The following is an 18,383-nucleotide window of genomic DNA, read 5'->3' on the forward strand; positions in this document are numbered from 1 at the left end:
GTTTTTAAAGAAGTAAAAGTTCAAATAATAATACTTTTGGTTTAGTTCATGAGTTTTCGTGGAAGTTTGGAAGTATCCTTTTGAAAGTATAGTACTTAAGTTTACGAGGAATTGTTGTAATTGCAATATTATGCACATAATTAAAAGGTAATTAAGATGGAGAAAAATGAAAACCCAAAATGTCAAATGGTCAAAGTTTTAAATGATGATTAATTCATTGGTCCAAAGTTGAAAAGAAAATTTAAAATTAAAAGATGGAATTCAAATCTCTTAACCATATAGTCCACAGAAGATTAAAATTGAGTCGGAAATTATATAAAATATTATTGAAATCAAACAAAAGCAAAACAGTCATTAGTTATTACAATAAAATTAAATTAGCCTTTCACCTCTAATGACTCTTAATTTGTTTTCTAAGTTTTAGATAACATCAAATATATATTTTGATTCCCAAAATTCCACGCGTTTCATTTCATAAACAATATTCAACATTTACCTTTACATAATAAATTGATTGTGTATATTTAAATTTCTAACAGTATAATAATATGTAGACTTCTAGAAAAGAACAAAGAATTGAAATATATCATCAATTGTATATTGAAAAATATATTTAATTAGTTAATTAAGATTGAGAGATGGTAATCGAAACAAAAGCATGCATACGCAAGAGAGAAAATGACAAGTAATGTCTCGTAATATATACATTTATCATTATATCTCATACATCCAAAAAGATCATATATCACACACCAAAATTGACATATATATCTTACTATGTTACTCTCATTTCTTTCCCCAAATTAAACTAATCATATATATTATATATTGAAGAAGTCAGATTCGAATTGAAAAGAGTTGTGAGTGTCCACATGATGTGTGGACGTAATCAAAGGGTTTCCATCTTACGTCACCATAAATAATGACGTACGTCAAATAATTGATAAACAAAGAAAGAATATGTAAGGAAGGTACGTAAGAGAAGGGATTGTTGAATTAATTTTCAACTCTCTTTCCGCGTTCTTTCTTCTTCTTCTTCTTCTTCTTCCCCTTAATTCCACACCTTCATCATCAACTCAACTCTCTACATCTACATCTACGTTTTTCAGTGGACACCACACTTGAATACAACTCTATCTACTGCTATATGAGTGGGCTTATATATATGTATATACTTACTTTTTCGACCCACAGTAATATTCTAATTAACATGAGACCAATATTATGAGTATATGAGCCATTGAGTTGGTTATATATTGTAGTTGAACCAAGTTTACTAATTTATACTTGATTGATTCTACTGATTTCTGTTGTCAATCAATTTCTTTTGGATTGGTCAACCAGTTTGTTTCTTGTTTTCAAAAATATATATTTGTGTCTTTCAAAGGTGTTTAGTGAAAAAAACTTCTTGTTCTCCAAAATTTCTCCAACCATTATCTTCAAGCACAAACTTACCCATATTATATCTCACACCTCTTCCCAAATTCCTCAAAGTTTGAAGCTTTTTCCCTTTTCCTCATTTGGGTTCTTTGTACATATGATTGGGATTTGAGAGTGACCCATTTTAGTGAACGAAACTCACTTTTCCCCTAATTTTGAAACCTTTTAAAAATATAATGTTGGTTTTAATTATGTAATGTAAATGAAAAAAAAAAAAAAAGAGTGGTATATGTGAGAAAGAAAAAAGGAAGGGTAAAAAAATATCTTCAAATTGAAATATTAAAAACTCAAATATAAGTATATAATATATGATAGGCTGTATAGTATGTATACACACATTAATTACAAACCCCTCAAATTGACATGTTAGATTGTTATAAAATTATTAAATTTATAGTAATTCAAAATTAGCCCTAACACTTTAATTTATCACATGGAGTAGAGAGGAAAATTTATTTTCAATTATTGCTTGATAACTAAAAAAAGAAGTAAAGATTAGTATAGATTGAATGTTACTCATCCACTTGAAAATTAACCCGACGTCTTATTGGAATTGTTAAATCAAAAGAATATTGCAATGTCATACTTGACCACATATAAAAATATATAGATGATGTATTTTTTGCTAATATATGACATTAATAGTAGGGAGGCGTTGAAGTGTTGCATCTCAATATTATGATGTTGATTAATTAGTTAAAGTCAAAAGGTAAGTGTGAAGATCACTTCCTTCCATTGCATAGTAAAATTGAGTTATTGTACTTTCGAACAACTCTACGTGATAACCGATTGATTTATTGTCAATTTTTAATGAATATTGTTAAAAGTTAAACTCGGTCAAAAACTTATTTTAATTTTTTTTTGGTGTGTGTTGGAAGGAATGTATAAATATAATATTGATAAGGTTTTTGAAGAAGTGAGATGCGAACTGAATTGGGGGATGAATGAATGAGTGAAAGTGTATGTGAAAGGTTCACATGATGTGTGGACGTAACCAATGGGTTTTCCATCTTACTTCACTACTTCACATCACTCTCACTCTCTACAATCAACAATTCTCTCTTCTCTTAATGAAATATATAAAATAATCTCAAATTTCAAACTCCATTTACGCGTTCTTCCTTCTCTTCCACATCATATCATATCATAATAAGAAGAGAAAAAAAAAACAATTTTAATCCCTTTTGAATTGGTCAACATTTTCCTCAAATTTACCCCCAGAATTTCTTTTTTCTTTCACAATTATTCATTCCCTACTCGGTTTCTCTTTCAAAAAAACAACTCCCTTTGCCGCAGCCCTCTTTACACGTCTTCTCCTTTCAATTCAATTTACGACCTCTTTAAATATAACCCCTCACTCCCCATCTTTCTCTTCAAACCCAACTCCCACTTCTCTCTCTCTAAGTTTCTCAACCCTTCTCTCCCCTTTTCCTCCTTTGGGCCTTCTCTTCTTCTGCTTCTTGTTATTCATACAACACTCCTTTCTCCTCTTTTTTTTGAATGACCATATTATCCTTTCTAAATCTCTCTATTATTCCATCTTTTGAGGTCTACGGGACTGTCACCACCCCCACCCCCAACCCCGCTGCCGCTCCTGCTGCCATTTCTTCCTTCGGATTGTTTGATAATGGAAATTATGGAACACAACAGTTTGATCTCCGAGTTGACTCAAGGGAAGGAACTCGCCCTTCAACTCAGAACTCATCTTCACCCTTCTTCATCCCCTGAACAAGCTTGCCTTTTCTTGACTGAAATGATTCAATCTTCTTTTGAGAAAGCGCTTTTGCTTCTCAATTTCAATTCTTCTAATCTAAAAACCCATCAAATTTCTTCGTTGGATGAACAAGAAGGAGAGGAAGAGGAAGAAGAAGAAGAAGAAGTGGAAGAATCATCCACTAAGAAAAAGAGGAAGATCAGTAGAAGCAGAGATGCGTTGAAAAAAAGGTAACTTTATATATATATATATATATATAATTAAATTCATTATTAGTTACATTTATTTGAAGATTGTATATATTTAATCAATTGGATTAATTTTTGGCAGAAAATTGCTTCCTCGATGGACTGAGGAAATTAAGGTTTGCAATGGAAGTGCTCCTGAAGGCCCTCTCAATGATGGTTATAGTTGGAGAAAATATGGGCAAAAAGATATCCATGGTGCTAATTTCCCAAGGTGAAATTTCATTTATCATCAATTCTTTTTAAATTCACAACGAATTAATTAGAATGTTTAGTTAGTGATTAACCATTTAATTCCACATGTTTAAAGAATAGTCAACAGACTTAATTCAATTGGGATGAAGAATAGTCAACAAATCTAAGTTGCAAGTGGAGCACATGAAATTCACATACACACATCATTAAAATTATTCTTTTCACATGTGTTTTTTTCTATACAATAAACAAATCATTAACCCCTATCAACTACACAACTTGCATCTCATCGAGAGAGATATTACTAAATTATGAAAGTCTCTAATCTTTTGAATTTTTCTCTTTTCTTTTTCTGATTATTGCAGATGTTATTATCGATGTACCCATAGAAATGTAAGAGGATGTTTGGCAACAAAACAAGTTCAAAAATCTGACAACGATCCAAATATCTTCGAGGTAACATACAGAGGAAGACACACATGCAACCAATCCTCTAACTTGGGATCCACTTCCATTTCGTCTCAAAATCAAATTTACGAAGAAACAAATCAAATTCAACAAAAACCCAATTCTGAAATTTGGTTTGATTTCGGAGACAACAATTTTAATCTCAAAACAGAGGATTTCGACCAAGTTTTTCCACCATTTTCATTTTCCTACGAGGAGCCGATAATGAACCCGACTTTTATCCCCGGCGAGGACTTGACTGCAGCAGTGTCGTCGCCGGCGACGGACACGGCGTGGGATTGGAGCGGGTACGACGGCGGAGTACAGAGGGTTCAGTCGTCGGAGCAATCGGCGGTGACGGAGATAGTTTCGGCGACAACTTCAGTGACAAATTCGCCGATTTATAATGGGGATTGGGATTTCTCGCTTGACAATATTGATTTCGACCATAATTTCCCCTTTGACTCTCTAGATTTCATCTCTTGACTTTTTCCTTATTATTATTTTTTTTTATCCACGTAGGATTTGAGGTGTTTTTGTTTTCTTTAGATATTCTTCCATTGTGTAAGAATAACTTTGTGAACTGTGGGGATTAATCTGTGTAGTTTAAAGTTTATTAATTTTTTTTTTTAGGGTTTATTCATGTATTATTGTAGTTATTGTTTTTTTCTTCTTGTTTAAAGAAGTGTAATGATGATTAAGTTAATGAATAATATTTTTTGTAGTGATTTAAGAAAATGTTGAAAACTCTCTATTTACATTATAAAAAAGAAAAAATCAGGAAGTCTTGTGTATAATATAAGAAGAACTTGCAAATATAGGGTTTCTTAAGTATATAAAAATCGTACTATATTGCTTATAGAATTTTATTATTAATTATTAATAGAATCAAACCATATAGTAATGTAGTTTATTGTTTTATTCTATCACCAAACTTAATGGAGATGAATAGTATGGGCTTATAGCCCAAATCACTTGGGAATTTGATTCAAATATTTGAATATATGCCCTATTTGCTAATAGTATTACATAAAAATTATTTTCATGTTCTCAATGATACATAGTTGAATGAAATATATCCAAATCATTTGTTAATGGATATCAACTATTACACCCAAAATAAGCAGGAAAAATAAAACAATAAATTAATAATTTACAATTACCCTTAAATAATTCTAAATAATCTTCTTAAAAAGAAAACCAAAATCCAATAACTTTCATCACATACAACCTCTTGCATTGTGATCTAGACAAACACACATGAATTTTCTTGAAACAAAGTGGAAAAAAGAATCCACTAGGTTTTAGAAGGAACTTTAATTTACAACACTTGTTTAAGAAAAAAGTAAAAAGAAAAAAGAAAAGAGATGTTGGTGTAGGAATTTTGACAAAAGAATTTGTGAGTTTAATTACTAGGAAACCACCATGTTGGTGGGTTGGTCAATAGGTCAGAGCCAAAATTAGGGTGTGTAAATTGATGATCAACATCTCATCATCTTTTATTCAACACACTTGAGAGAATTAATTAAACAAGTTGCAAAAAGAATAAAGAAGAAGAAGAAGAAAAAAAGAAAAAAAGAAGGCCTCCATAAGTATCATCTCATCATCATATTTGTATTTATTTGAAGCCTCTCTCTCAATTAACTTTCATGTGAGTTCATTTTGATGCGTTCCTCTCATTGGCACTTCATCACCATTCCTACAAAATTAAGATAGAGATGTATAATGAAACTATATGCATTTAAATTAGGTTAAAATATACAACTTAATTACTTGAATTTAGGTATTAATCATGTCTCTTTAAAACTTTAAGCTTTTGAAATTTTAATCCAAACAATACAGTTGATGTTTGATATTATCTACAGTTTGGAGTTTTCAATTGAGCTTAAAAATATATATATATATATATATTGTTGCCATTTATCTTACTCAAAGTTATCATGGTAGATTAGTTTCTCATAAAACTTTACTGTATGTATTAACATAAACCCTTCTGTCCTAAAGGTTTTGAAGACTCTATCCCACAAAATTATCCTATAAAAAAGACCTTACTATACCATTATATTGAAAAAAAAATACAATCAAACTTGCTAAGATGAACATAGTTTAACTATATGAAATTCATGTGATATATTTACATGGAATCTCTTTATTACAAATTGTACTAGATAAAAATTACAGCAGTTTTTTTTCTGAGGGGCTTTCTTTCTTTTTGTTTTTTGTTATTATTTGGTAGAGACGTGACAAAGAAAATAAATGTTGGAATCATAACTTTTGGAGACAATTTCTGTCACATTTCAAATTTTTATTTGTTTTTTCTATAAAAATAATAATTATTATTATCATTATAGTTATGATCAGAATGATTAGTGAAAATGGAGTTGGAATGGGAGAAAAAGAAATAGAAAAAGGACAGAAGTATTGAGAGAGGCGTCTAGTAGGATTCATCCATTAACTCCTTGAAACCACTGGTTGTCTGCTTTGATTTAGACGGTATTGGTGAAAATGAGTTTCCTCATCCTTCTCCGTTTGATGCATCATTCAGCAATCTCCATAGAAAAAAAAGGTCAATTCACATGTGGATCTTTAATAATAATAATAAAGAAGAAAGATGAGTATTGTAATTTAGGGAAATGAAGCAATCAGAGAGAATAATGAAAAAGGTAAAGAACCTTTGATAATGGGCTCTTTGTTCTCGATCTTTATTTCAAAAGGACAGTAAATGAAACTGAGCCACCTAAACCTTGGCCTACCCATCATGTCGGTTGATCTTTTTGTTTTTTCCACTTCTTCCTTCTAATCTCATCAATTATTGCAATCATTTATTCTCAAACTTTTACTTCTTAATAACGTTCAAATCTCACTGAATACATATTTTTTTTTATCGAATTACATTAATTTATTTATGTGTTGATTCTTGTTGTTTTAGGTTATTGGTTATTTTTCATTTTCAATTCCTTTAACAAAGAATTACATTAATATGAAGCACCGTGCCAACAATATAGTTTTTTTTTAACTGTTTGGGATAAGAGAAGAAATCTCACCCATCCCTTTGAAGATAGAAGAAGAAATCGGAATAAAACAACCTCCAGTTATTTGCATTGCAGGAGGATTGCCTTAGCCATATGATGGTCCAACCCATTATTGGTTGAGCGTGGACGTACACCAAACAAATTAGAACCACACGGCTACCTTATAGAGCAGCTTCATTAGAACAATATATATATATAATTAATCTAGGAAATTTGGTTTTTGCAGCAACGGAAAGCATCCTCAAGTATCATATCACCATCGTATTTATATAAGAAACCTCTCTCAATAAGCTTATTGGAGTTCATTTTGATGTTTCTGTGGGGAACTTCCTCTGATACCCTGCAAAACCCAATCATTCAATATTCAACACTTATATAATATCATTATCACCTTGGATTAAAATTAAGAGGCAAATGGATGTTAGACTTAATTTTCAAAAGCTAAAAACCAAAAACCAATTAAGTTATATTTATTTAGTAACTATTTGATTTTTGTTATTTTCTTTTTACTAGTGTTTTCATGAAATCAAGTAAAATATATTTGAAAACTTAAAAAAGCAGGGGTCAAAGAAACTTTTTGTTTTTGGAATAACTTAGTTAAGAATTCAACTATTTGAACTTAAAAAATAAAATAGACTTGGGGGCACCTATTTGACCCACCACTCAACTTTAATATAGTAAGCTTACACATGTATGGAGATGGTGAAGAAGGTAGTGTAGTTGATGAAGAAGGGTAGCAATTTAATTACTAAACAGAGCTACGTAAATGACTATTAGACGGAGTTGTTAATTACCCGTGCTTTTGTTTTAACTGAGGATGGTGAAGATGGTAGTAATTGGCAGTATCCGAAGAAGACAAGAAGGAACTAGCACACAAGAATCTGCCATCGATTGAGCTTTGTTCCATACAGAAAATGTGGGCATCACAAACATCATTAATATGTACGAGTGGAACTTTACCATTCAATTCTTCAAGAGATCTAAAGTATTTAAAGAGTTCACTTTCGTCGATGAACTGAGAGAATGTGATATAGGTGCTTAGAGCAGGAGAAGGTGTGATGCTCATGGTGCTTAGAGCAGAAGAAGGATGAGGAGACTCCCCAACGACAAGGCCGCACGCCAATGAAACCACTTCCAACCTTTCTGATTCCTCGCTCTCCCTAAACTTAAGCAACTCTTTTTCTGTTACCGTTTTTGATTCCACGTATTCCTGAAAAGCACATCATCGTTAAATTAGAAGTTCAGTATTTGAATTATGTTAAATAACCTTTCGTTTTGAAATACTCAACTTTTAAATGTTAACTTGATTTATTAGATATATAAAGTAATAAAACGTTTAAGGAAACGGTTAATGTTGAAAGTTCGATAACAAAAAAATCAATCCAAAACAACAAAAAAAAAAAAAAAATGTATAGCACAACGGATAATTGAATATAGTAATGAAGCATAAAAGATGTAATTAAACTGTAAGAGGAAATGTTTGTTTTTAGGTACCAATATAAGTGAGTCAGAAAAAGGATAGGAGAGATTAAGAGGGGTCCAACAGCTTTCATCAAAGAACTCCTTGAAACCACTCCCGTCGTCTTTCATCGGCGACATTGACACGATGGAGGCTGTGTAGATCAACCGCCTCACCGTTCCCGATTCCACGCAAAATTTGGTTATCATCTTCGTCGTTGTAACTGATGCTTCAGTGGTGTTCCTAAACTGTTTTTTACCAAGCATAAACATTTTATATAACAACGAAGTAACCGAAAAACTCCCTAAAAAGAAAAAAGGAAAGAAACCTGAGATCCTTGAATGTGGTGCATAGGAGTAGCGAGATGGAAAACAAAGTGAGTGCCTGTAATGGCAGCTTCAAATTGATGGGGTTTGTAAATATCGGCTTCAAACAACACTAAATTGGTGGTTGCATTTGGGAGGCTCTTTAAAATCCCAACCTTTGATTCATCATCTTGAAATAGAAAAACAAAATCAAACTGATTTTTTTCTTTCTAAGAAAATAAAGAAATAGGAGGATTGAATTTTAAATATTTTAAATTACCCAAATTTCGCAGAGTTGCATGGACGATATGGCCGTTTTGAAGAAGGGTTTTAACGAGTGAAGCAGCTACATAGCCAGACCCTCCGGTAACACAAACTCTGTAGCAACCTGACATTTTTCTTCTTTATTCCCTTTTCAATCTTACAAACTTTTTTCTTTAATTAAATCTCTCTCCACTTATTTATATATATTCGAAAAAGCTTCCAAGGATACACCAATCACGTGTTCTATTTTTCTATCTCAAATTTTATTTTATTAAATTAAATTTTCATTTTATTTTTAAATTTTTTCAAATGTAATAAAATATTACAAAATTTCTACAACTTTAATTTAGTCTAAGAGTGTGTTTAAGTGTTTATATACACAATTTTCTCCAAATTTTGGTCGGGGTGTTTTTTTTAAATAAATTATTTTTCAATGTATTTTGAAAAGTTACCCAACAACTCAAATTCTTTTTAAATGATTTTTTTTTTTCAAATTCACATACTTTAAAAAAACACAAATTAAATTGAATTTATGGCATCTCAACTTCTAGGAGTAGATGCAATTAATTTTGTTGTCCATATCTACCATTTTCGAAAACAAATTTATCAATCATACATAATTAATAACTAAAATGCCAATTATATATGATGTTGAATATTATTATTCACACATATATATGTTGATATATTTCATATTTTCTTTGTGAAAATTAGTGATTAGAAAACAAGATATTTAATTATTTGGGTTTGGAGTCCTGATGAGCAAGAACACTTGGTATATCATACATTTTATTGAGTTATACATAGTGGTAGATTTTCAATGCTGAATGTATCCAAATAAAAATATTGAAAATATAAGAGTTTTTGTAGACATATATTAAATTATTATGAAATGGTCACATCCTACCAATTTCATTAAAACAATTAACCAACAAATCGGTTTTTGCAGCAATGGAAAGCATCTTCAAGTATCATATCACCATCATACTTATATACGAAACCTCGCTCAATCAACTTCTTGGAATTCATTTTGATGTTCCTTTTGGCCACTTCATCCAATTTCCTACAATTTTAGAAAACTTGACACAAGAATTTAGTGTAATAGTATTTAATAAACATGACGTAAATGATCATCGGATAATTATATTACCCATGTTTTTGTTGCAAATGAGAATGGTGAAGATGGTAGTAATTGGCAATTTCTGAAGAGGACAAGAAGGAAGATGCACACAAGAATCTGCCATGAATTGAAGTTTGTTCCATACAGAAAATGTGGGCTTCACAAACATCATCAATATGTACGAGTGGGACTTTACCATCCAACTCCTCAAGAAATCTTAGGAATTTGAAGGGTTCACTTTCGTGGATGAACTGAGAGAATGTGACCATGGTGGTTATAGCAGCAGAAGGATGAGGAGACTCACCAGCGACGAGGCCACACACCAACGAAACCACCTCCAACCTTTTCGATTCCTCGCTCTCTCCAAACTTAAGAAATTCTTTTTCTGTTATCGTCTTTGATTCTACGTATCCCTGGGAAAGCACATCATCCTTAAATTACAATCAAGTTTACTCTTTCAATGTTAAATAACCTCTTCATGTTTTGAAATATTTGAACTTTTAAATGTTAATTTGATTTTTTTTTGTTAGAGAATTTTTAAAAATAGCAAATCTTACCAAATATATACAAACTAGCAAATTATAGCACATAGTCCGTTTGTAAATATTTTAATTTAGGGACACTTGCAAAAATAAGCAAATAAGTTATAATACTTAAGTTTATAGCACACACTTTATTATTTGTGAAAATGACAAAAACGAAATTCAACTCGCACATCAAAAGGTAAAATGTCACAAATGTCATATTTACTATTATATGTTTTATACACCTAATACACATGATACTTCTTGATACATTTGATTGACACACTTAATGTAGCTGATACTCTTTGATACACTCGATACCATTTGATACACACCTAAAACATTACTGATATATGTTTGATATACCTGGTACACTGTAGATACATTTAATATTATTCACTTATACAATTGATTGATTAAATGCACTTGATATGCTTGAAGTCCTACTTATATACTTGATATACACTTGTAAACTTGATTCATATATTTGATAACGATTCACTTTACTGATATGTTTTAACAATATATTGTTGATATACTTGAATAATGATACATTGAGTTACATCATTCATATACTTAATAATACTCTAATGAATTACATACAATTTGAAAAAAAATGAAAAATCACGTAGAAAGTATATTAACTAACTAATACATATAATATAAGTATATCATTGCTCTGATATACAAAATTGATACAAAGTAAAACAAAAAAATTAATGTAAAAAAATAAAACAAGATCATTTCAAATCAGATTTAACTCAAAATACACCTAAAGAAAACAAAAAAATCACAAATGAAATTAAATCAAAAAATCACTAATTATTGCTGTCCAACTCATCCTCTCTCTCCATCAGAACACTTCACTGCTCAAAGGATGTGTTCAAAACATTAGCTTTAAGAACTCTATGGATGTGTTTGGATAGTTTGTAAACACTATTTTTTTTATTTATAAACATTTTTAAACACTTAAAAATAAATCCAAAACTGCATTAGAAAGTTTTGTACAGAACAAAAGATAATGAAAGCATATAAAAGATGCAATTAAATTGTGAGAGACAATATTTTGTTTTTGGGTATACCTGTAGAAATGAGTCAGAAAAAGGATAGGAAAGATTAAGAGGGGTCCAACAGCTTTCATCAAAGAACTCCTTAAAACCACTCCCGTCACCTTTCATCGGCGACATCGACACGATGGAGGCCGTGTAGATCAACCGCCTCACCGTTCCCGATTCCACGCAAAATTTGGCTATCATCTTCATCGCTGTAACTGATGCTTCAGTCGTGTTCCCATACTGTTTTTTACCATAAATTAACATTTTATATAATAACAAACAGTAACAAAAAAAATCACTAAAAAGAAAAAAGGAAAGAAACCTGAGATCCATGGGTGTGACGTAAAGGAGTAGCAAGATGGAAAACAAAGTGAGTGCCTGTAATGGCAGCTTCAAATTGATGGGGTTTGTAAATATCGGCTTCAAACAACACTAAATTGGTGGTTGCATTTGGGAGGTTCTTTAAAATCCCAACCTTTGATTCATCGTCTTCAGATAGAAAAACAAAATCAAACTGATTTTTTTTTCTAAGAAAATAAAGAAACAGGAGGATTGAATTTTAAATATTTTAAATTACCCAAATTTCGCAGAGTTGCATGGACGATATGGCCGTTTTGAAGAAGGTTCTTAACGAGGGAAGCAGCTACATAGCCAGACCCTCCGGTAACACAAACTCTGTAGCAACCTGACATTTTTCTTCTTTCTTCACTTCTGAATTTTACAACTTTTTCTTTAATTTGTTGATTCTTATATCTCTTTCCACTAATTTATATATTGTAAAAAGCGATGGTGGATATGCATCGATCACATAGTGTATATTGTTAGAGAAAACTATGGTGACACGGCACATAACCCAGTCAGCAAAAGAGTGTCGTATTATTTCTAAAGGAATGGTTTGTGTTGAAAACTTGTGACCTCTCAATCTATGAGCTGCTGCCTCGAGTACATATATAATACGTTGCACATTCAAATGTGTGTCATATTTAACTGTGGTTAAAACAATTCCATTGCTTGCCTTAATTAAATGCAGGGTGGAAAAAACTAACTCACTCTCACACTCTTTATACCTTATAATAGATTACCTACTTTTATCATTATCCTTTACTTTTCAAATACAATCATGCACTATCAAATATATTAAACAAACAAAAACGAATATATATATTATTTATTTATTTATATATAATTGAGAGTTGGATTTATTCAATTAAAATATCTTTTAATCAACCCGCAACTCAATCATAATCTTTATATTTTGAGTTGGATAGTCGAAGACGTCAAATTGAGAATGAGTGATGAAATTTGGAAGTAAGACAAACAAGTGCTTTGGAAGTAAAACACTGTGTCCAACAGCATGAAGAAAAGAGAAAATGTTAAAAAGAAAAGAAAGTAAAGCATTGGACAACAGTTTATGGGGTTGAGAGCTTTTCTTAATAAAATATATAATCTTTTCGATAAGATTGGAGTAATACTATAGTTAATCCTTTTCCACTTTTTCTCCATGAAAATTAATTTATCATAAGTTGGACAAATTACTCGGTGAGATCAGTAGATTATTTCCACATTGGATTGGATTGGATATATGTATCTAATAAATTTATTAATAAAGCATATATATATATAGTTCTTTTTAACCATTGCAGGAGGATTGTCGTAGCCATATGATGGGCCAACCAAACAAATGGCTACCGGTGACCACTTAGCAGGTACATTAGAGCAGCTTCATTGAAACAATAATGTATATAATTAATCTAGGAAATTTGGTTTTTGCAGCAACGGAAAGCATCCTCAAGTATCATATCACCATCGTATTTATATATGAAACCTCTCTCAATAAGCTTATTGGAGTTCATATTGATGTTTCTGTGGGGAACTTCCTCTGATACCCTGCAAAACCCGATCATTCAATATTCAACACTTATATATCAATAATATCATTATCAACTTCAAACCAAACAAATAACTCTCATTTGGTAATTAATATTTTTTTAGTTTAGGCTTTTTAAAAGCTTTTAAATCTATTTCCTCTAAAAACAATTTATATTTGGATTTCATTTTTAAAAAGTAGGAGGCAAATGGATGTTAGGCTTAATTTTCAAAAGCTAAAATAAAAAACCAATTAAGTTATATTTATTTGGTAATTATTTGATTTTTGTTATTTTCTTTTTACTAGTGTTTTCATAAAATCAAGTAAAATATATTTGAAAACTTAAAAAAAGTAGGGGTCAAAGAAACTTTTTGTTTTTGGAATAACTTAGTTAAGAATTCAACTATTTGAACTTAAAAAATAAAATAGACTTGGGGGCATCTATTTGACCCACCACTCAACTTTAATATAGTAAGCTTACACATGTATGGAGATGGTGAAGAAGGTAGTGTAGTTGATGAAGAAGGGTAGCAATTTAATTACTAAACAGAGCTACGTAAATGACTATTAGACGGAGTTGTTAATTACCCGTGCTTTTGTTTCAACTGAGGATGGTGAAGACGGTAGTAATTGACAATATCCGAAGAAGACAAGAAGGAACTAGCACACAAGAACCTGCCATCGATTGAGCTTTGTTCCATACAGAAAATGTGGGCATCACAAACATCATTAATATGTATGAGTGTAACTTTACCCTCCAATTCTTCAAGAAATCTAAAATATTTGAAGAGTTCACTTTCGTCAATGAACTGAGAGAATGTGACCATGGTGCTTAGAATAGAAGAAGGATGAGGAGACTCCCCAACGACAAGGCCGCACACCAACGAAACCACTTCCAACCTTTCTGATTCCTCACTCTCTCCAAACTTAAGCAACTCTTTTTCTGTTCTCGTCTTTGATTCCAAGTATTCCTGAAAAGCACATCATCCTTAAGTTTCGAGTTTAGTCTTTGAATTAAATAACCTTTTGTTTTGAAATATTTGAAATTATAAATGTTAATTTGATTAATTTATTATATACTTAAAATAATAAAACGTTCATGGAAGAAGTAATTTTAAAAGTCTAATTACCAAATATACATATATTATGTATAATGTGTATATATATTTATGTATTTGAGAGAGTTAAAATTTTGATATATTTTTTTTCGTAAGATAGAATATTTTGTTTTTGGATACACCTGTAGAAATGAGTCAGAAAAAGGATATGAAAGATTAAGAGGGGTCCAACAGCTTTCATCAACGAACTCCTTGAAACCACTCCCGTCCTCTTTCATCGGTGACATCGACACCATGGAGGCCGTGTAGATCAACCGCCTCACCGTTCCCGATTCCACACAAAATTTGGCTATCATCTTCGTGGCTGTAACTGATGCTTCAGTCGTGTTCTCATACTGGTTTTTTTACCATAAATTAACATTTTATATAATAACAAACAGTAACAAAAAAAAAATCACTAAAAAGAAAAAAGGAAAGAAACCTGAGATCCATGGGTGTGACGTAAAGGAGTAGCGAGATGGAAAACAAAGTGAGTGCCTGTAATGGCAGCTTCAAATTGATGGGGTTTGTAAATATCAGCTTCAAACAACACCAAATTGGTGGTTGCATTTGGGAGGCTCTTTAAAATTCCAACCTTTGATTCATCATCTTCAAATAGAAAAACAAAATCAAACTGATTTTTTTTTCTTTTAAGAAAATAAAGAAATAGGGGGATTGAATTTAAAAATTACCCAAGTTTCGTAGAGTTGTATGGACGATATGGCCGTTTTGAAGAAGGGTTTTAACGAGGGAAGCAGCTACATAGCCAGACCCTCCGGTAACACAAACTCTGTAGCAACCTGACATTTTTCTTCTTTATTCCCTTTTCAATCTTACAAACTTTTTTCTTTAATTAAATCACTCTCCACTTATTTATATATATTCGACAAAGCTTCCAAGAACACCAACCACGTATTCTATTTTTCTATCTCAAATTTTATTTTATTAAATTAATTTTTCATTTTATTTTTGAATTTTTTCAAATGTAATAAAATATTACAAAATTTCTAAAACTTTAATTTAGTCTAAGAATGAGTTCAAGTGTTTATATACACAATTTTCTCAAAATTTGGGTCGGGGTGTTCTTTTTTTAAATAAATTATTCTTCAATCTTATTTTTTAAAAAGTTGCCCAACATATCAAATTCTTTTTAAACAATTTTTTTCAAATTCAAATACTTTAAAAATCACAAATTAAATTAGATTTATGGCATCAGTTAAGCGTAGAAACAATTAAAGTAATTTTGATTTGAATTACATTTGAGTTACAATTAAAGTAATTTTGATTTGAATTTTGTTGGGCATGTCTACCATTTTCAACATAAATTTATCAATAACGCATAATTAATAACTAAAATATCAATTATATATGATGTTGAATATTATTATTCACAGATATATATGTTGATATTGCATATTTTTTTAGTGATTAGAAAACAAGATATTTAATTATTTGGGTTTGTAGTCCTGGTGAGCAAGAACACTTGGTATATCAGATATTTTATTGAGTGATACTTGTGGTAGATTTTCAATGCTGAATGTATCCAAATAAAAATATTGAAAATATAAGAGTTTTTGTAGACATATATTAAATTATTATGAAATGGTCACATCCTACCAATTTCATTAAAACAATTAACCAACAAATTGGTTTTTGCAGCAATGGAAAGCATCTTCAAGTATCATATCACCATCATACTTATATACGAAACCTCGCTCAATCAACTTCTTGGAATTCATTTTGATGTTCCTTTTGGCCACTTCATCCAATTTCCTACAATTTTAGAAAATTTGACATAAGAATTTAGTGTAATAGTATTTAATAAACATGACGTAAATGATTATCCGATAATTATATTACCCATGTTTTTGTTGCAAATGAGAATGGTGAAGATGGTAGTAATTGGCAATTTCTGTAGAGGACAAGAAGGAAGATGCACACAAGAATCTGCCATGAATTGAAGTTTGTTCCATACAGAAAATGTGGGCTTCACAAACATCATCAATGTGTACGAGTGGGACTTTACCATCCAACTCCTCAAGAAATCTTAGGAATTTGAAGGGTTCACTTTCGTGGATGAACTGAGAGAATGTGACCATGGTGGTTATAGCAGCAGAAGGATGAGGAGACTCCCCAGCAACGAGGCCGCACACCAACGAAACCACTTCCAACCCTTTCGATTCCTCGCTCTTCCCAAATTTAAGCAACTCTTTCTCTGTAATTGTTTTTGAATCTAGGTATCCCTGATGAGTTAAATTATAAGTTAAAGTTTATAAATTTGATTAAAGACCACAGTAACAGTAAGAGATGAAAAGTTGGGTTGATACCACCAAAAATGAGTTAGAAAAAGGATAGGAAAGATTGAGAGGCGTCCAACAGCTTTCGTCAAGGAAGTCCTTAAAACCACTGCCGTCTTCTTTCATCGGCGACATCGACACGATAGAGGCTGTGTAGATCAACCGCCTAACCGTTCCCAATTCCACACACAATTTCGCTATCTTCTTTGCCGCTGCAACCGATGCTTCAGTCACGTCCATGTACTGTATTTTTTTACAGTATATTCATTTCAAGTTAAAATATATGTACAAAAAAAAATTGCAACTATACATTTAGATTTGTTAAACTCGCATATATACAAAACTTTTCAACTATACATAAATTGAGCGACAAAACCTCCCAAAAATAGTTTTGATTAGAAAAAGAAATCAACCCAAACCTGAGTTGCATGAGTGTGGTGTAAAGGAGTAGCGACATGAAAAACGATATGACAGCCTCGGATGGCAGCTTCAAACTGATGTGGTTCATAAATGTCGGCTTTAAACAACACTAAATTATTAGTTGCATTTGGGAGCCTCTTCAAAATCCCCACTTTTGATTCATCACCTTAAACATAAAAATTTTCCAATACTGTGTTATTTACGTCCACAAACAACAAACAGTTTTTCACCTCGTGAAAATATAGACAACAGATTGATCAAATACACATTTTAACCCGTAAAATATTGAGATTTGGATAGGGAATACTTTACCTAAGTTGCGAAGAGTTGCATGAACTATGTGGCCATTTAGGAGAAGCTTTTTGATGAGGGAAGATGCGACGTAGCCGGAGCCACCTGTAACGCACACTCTCAAGCAATCAGACGACACTGCCATTTTAGTTAATTTTCTTTGCCCTTCTCTTCAAATTCTTATCCTCTGATCTTTAATTCACTTTGTAAACTTGTTCATAATTCCCAAAATCTCTTTCTTCTTTATATATACTATAATGAATTGTTTTCTCAACCTTACATATATTATTTTCTCGTATTTATATATACTACTTGCTTTCAAGATTTTCCATATCAATATATATACATATTTCTATGTAGTTGATTGAACCGAAAGTCAGAGAAAATAAAGAAATGATTCGATAGTTACATTTATTCATAAATAAACGTTGAAAGTAAGAAAGAGACTCAATGCTAAGACTCTTAACTCTTTTGTTTTCTGAAAGAAATAAAACCAAAAAGAATACAACCATTTTGATAATATAAATATTTTTTCAACGGTTGATTTTGTGGATTTTCTAAGAAATCGTATCGTCACAATGATTTTTGTTCTTGCTTTAAAAAAAAAATGG

General features: G+C 31.2%; 5 protein-coding genes across 9 annotated transcripts; 1 reads left to right on the forward strand and 4 right to left on the reverse strand.

Annotated features, from left to right (window-relative positions):
- Positions 1–2,796: 2,796 nt before the first annotated feature.
- LOC101207215 (probable WRKY transcription factor 46) lies at positions 2,797–4,779 on the forward strand. The gene is made up of 3 exons (XM_011652393.2): positions 2,797–3,384; positions 3,485–3,613; positions 3,960–4,779. Exons 1-3 carry the CDS (start codon positions 3,068–3,070, stop codon positions 4,525–4,527), a joined length of 1,014 nt encoding a protein of 337 aa, XP_011650695.1. The 5' UTR covers positions 2,797–3,067; the 3' UTR covers positions 4,528–4,779.
- A 1,433-nt stretch (positions 4,780–6,212) lies between these two features.
- LOC105434811 (putative anthocyanidin reductase) lies at positions 6,213–9,280 on the reverse strand. Of its 3 annotated transcripts, none has more exons than XR_004215155.1 (6): positions 9,118–9,280; positions 8,861–9,027; positions 8,568–8,780; positions 7,868–8,283; positions 7,086–7,413; positions 6,213–6,590 (listed from the first exon to the last, which is right to left on the reverse strand). XR_004215155.1 is itself a non-coding variant. In XM_011652395.2 (5 exons), exons 1-5 carry the CDS (start codon positions 9,230–9,232, stop codon positions 7,278–7,280), a joined length of 1,047 nt encoding a protein of 348 aa, XP_011650697.2. In that variant the 5' UTR covers positions 9,233–9,280; the 3' UTR covers positions 6,996–7,277. The 3 variants fall into 3 exon arrangements, 1 of the variants encoding a protein (XP_011650697.2); XR_004215154.1 differs by having other exon boundaries at positions 6,314–6,837; XM_011652395.2 differs by lacking the exon at positions 6,213–6,590 and having other exon boundaries at positions 6,996–7,413.
- A 580-nt stretch (positions 9,281–9,860) lies between these two features.
- On the reverse strand, positions 9,861–12,721 carry LOC101211309 (putative anthocyanidin reductase). Of its 2 annotated transcripts, none has more exons than XM_011652394.2 (5): positions 12,378–12,720; positions 12,123–12,289; positions 11,828–12,040; positions 10,252–10,634; positions 9,861–10,164 (listed from the first exon to the last, which is right to left on the reverse strand). In XM_011652394.2, exons 1-5 carry the CDS (start codon positions 12,490–12,492, stop codon positions 10,026–10,028), a joined length of 1,017 nt encoding a protein of 338 aa, XP_011650696.1. In that variant the 5' UTR covers positions 12,493–12,720; the 3' UTR covers positions 9,861–10,025. The 2 variants fall into 2 exon arrangements, with proteins under 2 accessions (XP_011650696.1, XP_031738142.1); XM_031882282.1 differs by having other exon boundaries at positions 10,038–10,180; positions 12,378–12,721.
- A 648-nt stretch (positions 12,722–13,369) lies between these two features.
- LOC101207462 (putative anthocyanidin reductase) lies at positions 13,370–15,634 on the reverse strand. The gene is made up of 5 exons (XM_011652396.2): positions 15,457–15,634; positions 15,207–15,373; positions 14,908–15,120; positions 14,256–14,638; positions 13,370–13,687 (listed from the first exon to the last, which is right to left on the reverse strand). Exons 1-5 carry the CDS (start codon positions 15,569–15,571, stop codon positions 13,552–13,554), a joined length of 1,014 nt encoding a protein of 337 aa, XP_011650698.2. The 5' UTR covers positions 15,572–15,634; the 3' UTR covers positions 13,370–13,551.
- Positions 15,635–16,234: 600 nt separating this feature from the next.
- On the reverse strand, positions 16,235–18,076 carry LOC101207950 (putative anthocyanidin reductase). Of its 2 annotated transcripts, none has more exons than XM_004134262.3 (5): positions 17,794–18,069; positions 17,481–17,647; positions 17,092–17,304; positions 16,625–17,007; positions 16,235–16,537 (listed from the first exon to the last, which is right to left on the reverse strand). In XM_004134262.3, the coding sequence occupies exons 1-5, from the start codon at positions 17,915–17,917 to the stop codon at positions 16,399–16,401; spliced, it is 1,026 nt and encodes a 341-aa protein (XP_004134310.3). In that variant the 5' UTR covers positions 17,918–18,069; the 3' UTR covers positions 16,235–16,398. The 2 variants fall into 2 exon arrangements, with proteins under 2 accessions (XP_004134310.3, XP_031737949.1); XM_031882089.1 differs by having other exon boundaries at positions 16,419–16,553; positions 17,794–18,076.
- Between the last annotated feature and the right edge of the window lie 307 nt (positions 18,077–18,383).

This window comes from Cucumis sativus, chromosome 3 (assembly GCF_000004075.3).
Source record: "Cucumis sativus cultivar 9930 chromosome 3, Cucumber_9930_V3, whole genome shotgun sequence".
Taxonomy (NCBI): Eukaryota; Viridiplantae; Streptophyta; class Magnoliopsida; order Cucurbitales; family Cucurbitaceae; genus Cucumis; species Cucumis sativus.